Here is an 11,075-nt window from a genome sequence, read left to right as displayed (position 1 = left end):
TGCCCGCTCAGGGAGCCGCGGTCTGACCCCTGCCCTTCCCGACACGCGGCTCCAGCGCGGGGGCTACGATACGCGGAACTGTTTGACTGGACTGCCTTGCTTTCACCCGGCGCGTTTTTAGAAACGGCGCGGCGGCGGCCGGCAGGTGAGTTCCGGGAGCGGCGGTACCGCGGGAATGGGACCGGGAATGGGACCGGGAATCGGAACGGGGCCGGGGGACCTTGTCCCGGCACCACGGGTGATCTCGGTGCCCAGGGTTCTGGAGAGAGGCAGCGGCTCTGCGGGAGAGGGAAGGAGCCGGCCTCAGTTGCCGGGGCTCTCCCGGGACCCTCTTGCTCGGGTGGGGCTGCTCCGGGGGGACTGGAGCGGGCCGGGTGTTTGCAGAGGCCTTAGGGCTGAAGGGCTCTCTGGAGGTTATCCAGGCCAACCCTCTGCCCGGGCAGGGTCACCCAGAGCAGGTTACACAGTGACGCGCCCGGTGGGTGCTGAATGTCTCCGGACAGGGAGAATCGGCGCCTTCACTGAGCAGCGTGTCCCAATGTCTGCCACCCTCCATGAAAAGAAGCGATTCCTCGCGTTGAGGTGGAACTTGTGTTTTAGTTTATGGCCCTTGTTCCTCGTCCTGTCGCTGGGCACCACCGAAAGAGCCTGGCACCATCCTCTGGTCCCCGCCTTTGAGACGTTTGTATGGACTGATGCGATCCCCTCTGTTCTCCAGACTAAACACGTTTCCCACGGTCTCTCATAAGAGAGATGCTCCAGACCCCTCATCATCTTTGTGGCCTCCACTGAACCCTCTCCAGTAGCTTGTTCTTTCCCCCTCGGGGCTGTGGGGCTGTGCCTCCCCTCCCGTCTGACCGCCCCGGGCCCCGCCGTGAGCGACCTGCGGGGCTCTGTGCCTTGTCACACCTCTGCTGGCATCCGCGGGCACTGCGCCCCTCAGGCTCAACACTCTTCTTCCATGCCTTCAGATAAATCAGTCTTGTGGAAGCCGAGGAAAACCAAAACGCTGCAAACTTCTGTTTTAGCTCAATGCATTGCACATCACATCGTGCATGAACTCAGTTTAGTTGCAGGATGGTTGCAGCCAAGTACATTGTGGTTCCCCCCGACCCCCCATTTTTCTTCGGTTAGGGCAGTGGCTCTGGGTGGTTCTTTAAAAAGAAAAGTTGATGGGAAGTGTTTAGATGAGAGAGATGCTTTGTTGTTGCAAAAATACAGGTTTATGGGTGATGGGTGTGGTGGGATGGGTTTATGCTGACCAAATCTAATGGGACAGTTTCTTCCAAGTATCTCATGGGAAACATTTTTAACCTTGTGTTTGCAAGGCACTTCTGAATTTCAGCTTGGTTTTTTTTTTTTTTTTTTTTTTTTTTTTTTTTTTGTTAAAACAAACTAAAGTAACTTTATAAGTCTAACCCAATCCACTTGTGTATCCTAGTTTATAGCTTTTAGCCAGAGGTCAGCTTCTTACTGTATTTGTTCTCTGGACATGATGCATTTGTCTGGGAAATGTGTTTAGCACTGCAATACAAACAGTAACCACTTGATACAATTACTGAAGTGAAGCCCTTCAAAGCTCCTATTTATTTGATGTTTCAATTTACTGCTAGGAGCTTCAATTTACTGTTTTTGAATTGATTTGTTAGTTAAGTTTTCATGAAACACTACTTTTGTTTTCCCTTGACATTGTTTAATGAAATACTGTTGGAATAAATGAAGCTGTATTATTAAAAAAAGATTTTTTCCTTGCTCTTCTTTGCTGTCACTTATAGCTGTCTTAAACTTCAGATAATGACAAAATGTCCTCTAGAGGGAGATCTTGTTGCTTTTATGTGCTCAAATATTGGTCACCTTGTTCCAGTTAAATGTCTTGATCACTTACCGTGGGAAGGATCTGTGATGATGAATGTGTGTATCTTAATAAGTACCTATCTTCTGGATCTGTGCTTAGAAATTTGATAACAGAATCTAGAGGCATGTAACACTTCTGTAGGTTATGTGAAACACAGTTGTTTTGATTCAAATAGATCCAATTCTGAAGTTAAATGAGTAATTTTTGCAAGTTCCAGAGTCCTGCTTCTGCAGAAGTATTTGTAGGGCCTACATTTGTGGTGTGCCTGCATTTGTGGTGTCAATTCTGCAAATGCTTATGAAGATACTGACTTTCATGTGTTCCCCGTTACCATCAAGATGCTTTTGAGGGCAATTTATTTGCTGACTTGAACCAAGAATTTCAACAGCCTATTTGAAAGTGTTGTGGGTTAAATCTCTTCAGTGTAATGAGTGGTAGCAGCTTGGCAAGGGGACAAAGTAGTAATAAAATATCACATTTAGTCAATCTTACCAATACTTCTTGCCTTTAAACAACAGAGGCTGAAATATTTCTTTGCAGACATATCAGTTGTTTGAATGTAGTTAACTCTATACTGCACATACCCCATACAAATTGTTGGAAAAATCTTGATGGGATTATTGTGAGGGTGAATTATTTTGCATGTTACATGTGCAGTCTTGACATGAGATTTCTTTCTCCTGGACATATTGAAAAAAACTTATTTCACAGTTGAGGCATCTATGCTCTCATTTTTCTGTAAGTAAATGCAAATAGTGAATTCAGTGTAGTTTTTGGCATATTTAATCTGTAAAACTAAAGGCTGTGTGGAACATGCTCTATGGATATAATTGGAAAATTTCCTCATACTGCAAGGCTGCTGAGGGGGTCAAAAATGTGTTTACACTTTAACTGCCAGTTGAACCCCTACACACTTCTTTCAAGTCATCTGTAGTGTTAAGAAATAGATATTGTTAGACTGACTCCAAAACAGTTGTAGTATTTGTATTCTTATAAATGTACAAAACCACTACATAATTAATTAATTTTTTCTCTGTGTGTGTGTGGATGTAATGCTGGAATTAAGGCAAAGTAATTTGCTGTGTTTATATTATAAGGTTGTTTTCCTTCTCATCCTCATTGTCATTGTTTTGTGGTATGCAAATACACCTCTGCAATGCATTAAAAATGTATGCAAGGGTCTTGGAGGCAAATCGTGTTGCTTAATAGAATGTACAGTGTGTTATAATAAATTCCATTAATAAACAGAAATAAGAGTTTTGATTTTTTTTTTAAGAAAGGCATATTTATATCCCTAAGTTACTCAAATTGTAGACTCTGTAATTAATTGTGCTCTGAATGATCAATTCTTTGTTTTAGATCATAATTTTGGAGGATTGCAGCATTGAGATCTCTGGAGTCTGCTGTGTCTAGCCATAATGAGTTTGGTTGCTTACGAAGATTCAGACTCCGAGACAGAAACTGGAAAGACTGAAGCCCCTGATGCTTCTGGCAGACAGACAAACCAGCTGAGTTCTCCTGTGAGTTGTGTTCAGCACTTTGCACCTGGTAGTACAAAATCTACACATGAAATGCACCCTGCTGGGAGCACTGGCAGATCTGGCAGGAGCACGGTTTGTGAAGATCCCCCTGAGCATTATGCACAGAATAACAACACTGACTTGGCACCTCCTTATTGTCAGAGGGTGTACTCTGGCCATGCTGCATTATCTGTGGCTTACAGAAACTATGAACAGGCTTCAAGCTCTTCAACAAATTCTGGAAATGGCATTTCCCAGAAGAGAACACATAAAGACAGCACTACTGCCATCAAAGGAATTAGACCATACATCCCTAAACGATTCCGTCAAGAAAATTCCAGTAAGCCTGAAAAAGAACCTGACCAGAGAGGTAGCTCAGACTGTGATGTTGAGTTAAGTGTATCAGGAGAGCAGACTTTGAGAAAGATCTCTGAATTAATTAAACCATATTTGGGATCTAAATATAAAGTAACTGAAGTTCCTAAAAGCTTGATATTTTACATGTCTAAACACAGCGGCCCTGTTAATGAAATCCAGTGGTGTCCTGTACGGGAACAAAGTCACATGCTTCTCTCAGCTTCTATGGACAAAACAGTCAAGGTAATGTAAAGCAAGATGCTTGGTGGCTCAATCATCAGACTTCAAAATGTTTTATTAAACAATGCTCTTCTGGAAATAACATCCTTGCTTGTGTGCATTTAACAGTTCCAATATACTCAGAATTTGAGGAGCTGCTTTATAAGATTATTATAAACTTGCAGCCTAAGTCTTCACTATACCCACAGTTAGTTCCATTAGCTTGGAATTTGGTGGGGTTTTTAATTTTTTTTTTTTTATTTCTAATTTTTTTTTTTTAATTTTAGTCATGTCAGTGTTTTAGACCTTAAGAAGTTAGATTTCTGCTAGGTCATTCCTCATGATCTCTATCAGTGTTTTATCACAATGGCCATGAGCACTAGGGTATGCACAGAGATTCTGCCATGAGTCATTAAGCAACTAACAACCAACACTGGAATAATATTTTTAATAATTCTGACAGGCCCGTGTGACATCTGCTGGGGGAAGTAGATCAGGTCAGATGGATTTGGTATCTCAGAACTGTGTCTTGTCATGATCTAAGGGGTCTTCCCACTTTAATTTCTTTTAAGGGTTAATTGCTCAATACTCAGAGTGAGTTTTCCTCCTAGCTTTAATGAATTTGTCTTCAGTTCCTTGGTAATTTAGTCAGTCCAATGAGGCTTTTGTTTTTAAAATGGGTAATGGGCATATGCTTTCCCAGATATAATAGGGCTGATTGTGCCCCTGGGTTCAAATAATAGTCTTCTTAAGTGACCTTGCACAGGAACATAGCTTTGATAAGAATGCACAGAAAGTGTCGTTTCTGGTGGAAGACATGCATTATCGCATCTAACATGTATTTACCATGGCAGGCACAATTATTTTCCTGCTTCTAAAATGTAGGATTTTAGTAAATCTTAAGAAGAGCATCCCTTGTACCAGCATACCAACATAGTTCTCCTTTACCAGGATTTTGAAACCTCTTTTTCTTAAACATTAAATGTAGGAAAAAAAGTACCTTTGTTTCTCCTTGCAAGTCATCTTTATTATATTTGTTATATCGTGGCTTTTGCTTGAAGAACAGACTTAGAAGTAAAAGGCTAAGATATGCAAAAAGTGCTGATGGATGTTTCTGTTAAGCAGCAATGTAAATTTAGCTTGTACAATACTGACCTCTGGATGTCTGAATTTGACCTTTTGTCTTAAATTGTCACATCGTCTGCTTAATGTTTATTGACTGTTCCAGAGCCTCATTTGTACTACTGACAAGTGAAGTTATGGATGTGTTGAATTTTGTATAAAAATCTAAAATCTTAAGTTGTTGCTGCAATATAAAATTATTAAAATGTTGAAATAATGGCCAGTCTGGTTTGTCTTCTGAGCATAAAGAAAAATTATTTTTCTGAATCAGTGTTAATTACCATGCCTGCTTGGAAGCAGTCATTAACAGTAAAGCCATTTTTTGAAGATATCTGACTATTTTAGGTCCCCCAAACCTTGGAAATTCAATATAAATGAACTGTACTAGTGTTGGCAACACTTCCGAGCATGCGGGTCTAAAAAATAAATGAAGGAATAACGTAGCTCTTAGGAAGTATCTGAAACCACACTTTGTGTTCTGGAGGGCAGCTCGCAGGGAGGCAGCCAGCTATGGACGCGCCCTCCTGTTATTTCTTAGGGAACCTCGTCGCTGTCGCGCCCTTTCACGCTGGCTGTCCTGGGCAGCAGAGGGCGCGGTGACACCGAGGATTCACTGGGTGTTAGGCTCCCAGATTCCCTCCCTGTCTGGGATCACGAGCACATAAATCCCCGGTGACTGTGGCAGCACTGCTTTACCTTCTGGGAATTGATTTTGGCTCTCTACTGTTGCTTGAAGTTGTCAATTTTCCGGTACAGGCATAAAACAATTCATTTATAATGCAGGTCTTTTTCCTCATCCTTTTAACTTCACACAAATTGTATTTTTTTTCCCCAAAACACCTGCTTAGAATTGCTCATTTAAATCCAGGCAGTGGATGTGTGTCCTCTTTCCCTCTAATGGGAATATGCAGACACTCAGGATGTTTGCATGATTTACTTTCAACATCTGATTTGGGTAAAACTCAAAGCACAGTTAAAAGCCTAAAATCTCTTTATGATCAGAGAGAAGAGACAATTCAGACCGTCAAAACTCTGTACTTGCAGTTAGTCACAGGAATGACTGTGACTGTTTTTAAGAGTAAATGTCTTGGATTCCGTCCTTACACCCAGCCTATGCATTAAGACATTTATATTTTGAAGAGTCCAATATTAGTGGGGATTTCTCAGAACTGAGTATTCTAAGTTGAGATGACTGTGGTAGTTTAAGTGGTGCTTGAACCAGAGCTCTATAGTTGTACTCAATTTGTGTAATATTTAGCCACTTTTTAATATTTTATCTGTTCTTATAATTTCCTCTTAATAACTTCATCTTTCATCACAAACTAAGAATTTTCCTTTGTGGGAAAGGATTTGATTTTTTTTTTTTTAACTTGGCATAGAGAAGGAAGAAACACTTGCGTTACTTACCTTAGTGATCAAAATTTTTTTATTTCTGTCTAAATTTTGATGACTGAGTCATTCATGTCACACAGATGTATGTCTAAAATGTGTATATGGACCTGATTATGTGGTTTTTTTACTTTTTAAGTATGCGTATATATCCTGTTTAAATCAGGAGAAAAGAACAGTCTTCCATTTATGTTCTCTCAGGTTAAAAAGTGCACTTTAACCTGAATCAGTGTAAGTCGTGCTAAAGTATTTACAATAAATGAGTTGATGTTTTCATTTTCTGTTGACTGAAGAATAACCTAGAGCTGGAGGATCATTGGAAGGATCTAGTGAAAATAACTTGCATTTTATGGTTTTATTTAGAAGTATTTGATCTGATTTCCTTTGTATTGCTGCTTTTAAAACACCTCAAACAGTGTTTGTCACCTTCGAGTGGTGAAGTTGGAAAAAGCATCAGTTTTCAGCTCAGGGGCAGAATTCTTTAGAGTAACACTCATGCCAGCAGATGGGGCACCTCAGCGTGTTAGAAAGGCATGGGAACTAAACTGCCTCTGAAGGCTCCAAAACTTTAATATTTGCCTCTCTGTTGTGTGTTGAAAGATCAAAGTTACAAGTTTCTGCATGTGTTGCTAAATGTATAAGAAAACCCCTGAGTTTTTGGAGAGACCTGAAAATAAGATATAACCTCATCTGGGAAGTGATAGGTATTGCAAATTATCCCCCGTTCTCCAATCTGGAGCATTAATAGAAGAATATTTAATGCTAAATTTAAAATTTGTAGGGAATGGGGAGCTCTTACTGTGGCAGTGTTGCTCTTCACAGTTACACTGTAACGGTATTGTGAGCGGCTTGTGTTTTTAGCTTATGTATGTATTTTAAGGACTGTGAAACATTGTTGTCTGAACTGATGAAATTAGTTTTCTTTGAATAACCCTTCTCTACCTTCTGTTTGAATAGCTGCTGTAAATGAATTTTAGGCATCTAGTGCCATTTTTGGGTTTTCCTACTTAAACGCCAAAATAGTGTTCATTATTTTAATATCTCATCTACTGTTTTTTTTGGGGTTTTTTTTTGCATAAATTTTGAGAGTTATTGGTGCTGTTAAAGGTGCCTGGTTCCCATAGTGTGGATATTCAATGCTTTCTGAACATCAGACCTTGTTTATGTATTTCTGGTTTAGAACCCCAAATACAGAACCCAGAATGACAGATTGCCATTGAATACAACTTTTTGCCTTTGGTAGCAGAAAACATTAACAAGTTGTGTCTTGTTATCAATTGCAGAAACCACAAGGCTGCATTCACATTGTCAGTCTTTTATTTGGGAGATCTTGTCATTACACAGAGCCACACAAATGTTAACATTTTCACTAGTTACTGGTGCTGGACTTACCTTTTTAAAAATTGTTCATAACTTCAGCATCCTATGCCTTTATTCTGTATTTCCTAGTTTGCCTTAAAATTAACTCAAGGTAACATCTTTATATAATCAACTGCTAGCTGTTAATTTTGTGTTTCTCATATTTTATTTAGAGCATCACAGCAGGTGTTATGTTTGTTGCAGAGGATTTCTTAATTTTCAGCACTTTCACTTTCCATTGTTAAACAAGATCAAGGAAAGAAAGTGCTGCAATTCTAGAGTATGCAAAATATATATTAATAGCACTTTGTGTTCTAATACCTTGTTGCAAGTTTTTCTTATATATTTTGTTCCCTACTGGCCTAGTTGAATAGTCATTTCACCACAGCTCTATTGATACAAGTAAAGTAAATTTTTTTAAAATGAGTTTAATAATATAAGCCTCTTGAACAGGGGCATTGCTGACTTCCCATGATTTAGAACATAACAACCATTCTGGTTCAGACCAGGGGTCAGTCTCTAAGTGGATGAGTAAAGAAGAACAAGTCAAAGGTTTGTGATGCCTTTAAGTCCTCTTCTGGTCTGTGCTTATTTTCAAGTTGGGATTTCTGAGCTCCTAAGTAGTTAATCTTTTTAACTTGCTACCTCAAGAGATTTCTTCCAGATACTTCTCCAGTCTTCTGAGACTCTTTTGTGATCATTAGATTTGGAGTGGTATGTTACTCATACTCATTAAATTTAATGTACGGATTTTGGTTCCTGGAGTGTGTCAAATGCCACAAGAAATACAATTTTCAATTATGCTTTCAAAGTATTTTATTATTTTGTGATTTTGTGTCTGTTAGGATAGCACAGTAGAGTATTCCAGGAATTTTGTTATTCTTGATCCTGTTGTATTGGATTGAATGATAGAAGATGATAGCCTCAATCCATAAACTGTGTGTGGCACAGAGAGTGACAACACAAATTTCCTAGATATTGGCCATTACCCTGTCTCAGAGTAACAAGATCTAATATTTCTGCTTTCAACCATTCTGTACACAATTCACTTGGAATAGACAGTGTTTCTTGTTCTATCACAGGCGTGTCTGTTTATTAAGGAATACATTTAAACTGCCAGCATATTTCCTGTACACTCAGGCATAGCTGTCAGATGGCTGTAGCCCTGTCACAGCTAGGCTGGATTCAAACTGTTCACTAAGCAGAATTAGCTATCATGCTGCTAGTACCTCAAGTAGGGCAACTCTTAGATTGATTTTAAAAATCTAATTGTGGCAAAATTCCTTTAACTGTAGGTGACAAATTGGGAAGTCATCATATTTGATACATATGTTCTTCGTTTGAAATATTTTGAAGATTTCTGTTGATACATTTTTAATACTGTATATTAAAAATAACAAATAGTTCTCCCCATTATCTTGGAAGTGACAAGGAAATGTTCATATTCTGGATATTGTGTGCTGCTTACTTAGATGTGGGAACAAACCCATTGTTTTCTTGTTGAAGAGGCTGAAATTAGCAGAAATACTGAAGCAGACATTTCTTTATGAAGGTTCTGGCCTTCTTCCCTTGTCTGTTTAGAACTGTGCATATTTTTTCCAGTGACTTTAAGATTGCTGATTATTAAGGTTGCAGTACACTTATGTGATAGGCACATGTGTGGCTATACCAACCTTTTTGGTATACCTCTTCTATACCTTTTTGGTATAGAAGATGATCATCTTCTAACAAAATTATTCATACACTTATTCATATTATTCATACACTTCAATGAGAAGTATGTTCCATAATGCTTATTTTTGTAAGAAAAGGAACATCATGCAGGAAGGAATGTATTTGACCATCAGTGAAAGCTTCTGGCTGTGCCATGGGTAGATGATAATCCAGGTCAGGATATAATAGATAGCTCTCACAATTGTTCTGCAGAAGCTGGCGACACATATCAGCAAAGAACGGTTCATGAAAGTGGTGAATTTTGGTCTCTTCATCCCAAAGGTTTGTGTGGGTAAGAGTTGTTTCACATTTGGCATTTTAGTACCTTGATAATGTTTAGAGATTGCTGTTAGAGAGATATATTTTTTTAATTATTTCCTTGTTTCCAGTGATGCAGTTGTCAAGGAAACAGAAATCCTTGTAATGCCTTTGTTCACTTTTTCAGAATCCACAGCTGGAGATGACTTGTATAGTTTTTATTATGTTCTGAGTGTTTGACACACTCTTAGGCCTCAAAGGATTTTTTCAAAGGAGTATGTTTCTTTGAGTATAAATAGCACCATCCTCATCTCTATAGGGTTTGATAAGCCATTGTTTCTTTCCTTCTGCACTAACAGGAACTAAATTCAGTACTACTTTGGATTAAAATTTATCTTAACACTTGTATGAAGACTGACATTTGAGGAAAAGGGGGAGGGCAAAAATGCAGTGAACCTCTCAGCTTCTGGGTGAGGTTTTTAGCTTTGTGATGCCATGAGTTTTTTCCACTTGGAAATGACTTCTGACTTAGGATTTCCTTAAAGAATGCAGGAGTGATACCCCCAGTGTTCTTGTGAAACATTTTTTGACTGCTTTGTGGCTGTGTGAGAGGATGTGGCTGTGGGGGAGAAGAGTGGGATGGATATTTCACAGTGTAGCTACTATGCCTGTGTTCCCCCTTGCCCCTGCAAAAATAAATTGGGAATTATATAAAGAAATATTTTGAAAATAAAAGTTCTTCCAAGAGCAGGGAAGTTGCTGTCTGTCATTTTGAGTCTGACTAGAAATCCTCTTCAATTTCTTTCTCTGGAACTTCTGCAGTGTCTTTTATTCAGCTGCTTAGCATGATTAAGCCTGGAGGATAAAACACTGAGGCCTTCTGTGAAATTTGGTTGACACTGATCAACAGGTGCAAAGTGGCCACAGGTGAGATGTACAGGATAACATGGTTGTTGTGACAGTATTATTTCACAAACCTTTTTTCTGTGGAAATCCAAAAACGTGGAGACTGACTTCTAAATATCCTTAAAAGTGATGTGGAAGAAAGAATTCTGTTCTCTCATGTTACCTAAAAAGAGTTTTGGTTACTTGTATCATTATTTGCAGAAGTATGAGGAATTTAAAGTGTTTATCTGACTTTTTGCTTAGCAACCCATCTCTCCCGAATGGGTGAGCTCTGCACTTCCTTTCTACTGGGAGCTCTTCCAGTTGTTTACTGTGTCTCTGAAATAGCAGAGAAGAAAGCAACCTTGTGCTCCTGCCAGGGCAGAGTCAGGGCTAGG

At 39.3% G+C, this 11,075-nt stretch overlaps 1 protein-coding gene across 2 annotated transcripts in view; it reads left to right on the top strand.

The window, feature by feature from the left end:
• The first annotated feature begins 57 nt into the window (after nucleotides 1–57).
• WDR25 (WD repeat domain 25) overlaps nucleotides 58–11,075 on the top strand; it is a 60,310-nt gene continuing 49,292 nt past the window's right edge. Inside the window, exons 1-2 of one of the 2 annotated variants that reach the window (XM_053946606.1) lie at nucleotides 58–145; nucleotides 3,215–3,375. In XM_053946606.1, coding sequence (XP_053802581.1) covers nucleotides 3,274–3,375 — 102 coding nt within the window. In that variant the 5' untranslated portion in view covers nucleotides 58–145; nucleotides 3,215–3,273. Of the gene's footprint in view, nucleotides 146–3,214; nucleotides 3,976–11,075 lie in introns of both variants that reach the window. The other variant, XM_053946605.1, reaches the window with a different exon arrangement.

Source organism: Vidua chalybeata, chromosome 6 (genome assembly GCF_026979565.1).
Source record: "Vidua chalybeata isolate OUT-0048 chromosome 6, bVidCha1 merged haplotype, whole genome shotgun sequence".
In the NCBI taxonomy this organism is placed as follows: domain Eukaryota; kingdom Metazoa; phylum Chordata; class Aves; order Passeriformes; family Viduidae; genus Vidua; species Vidua chalybeata.
The sequence above is the reverse complement of the archived record's forward strand: the minus strand, read 5'-3'. Positions and strand labels throughout refer to the sequence as shown.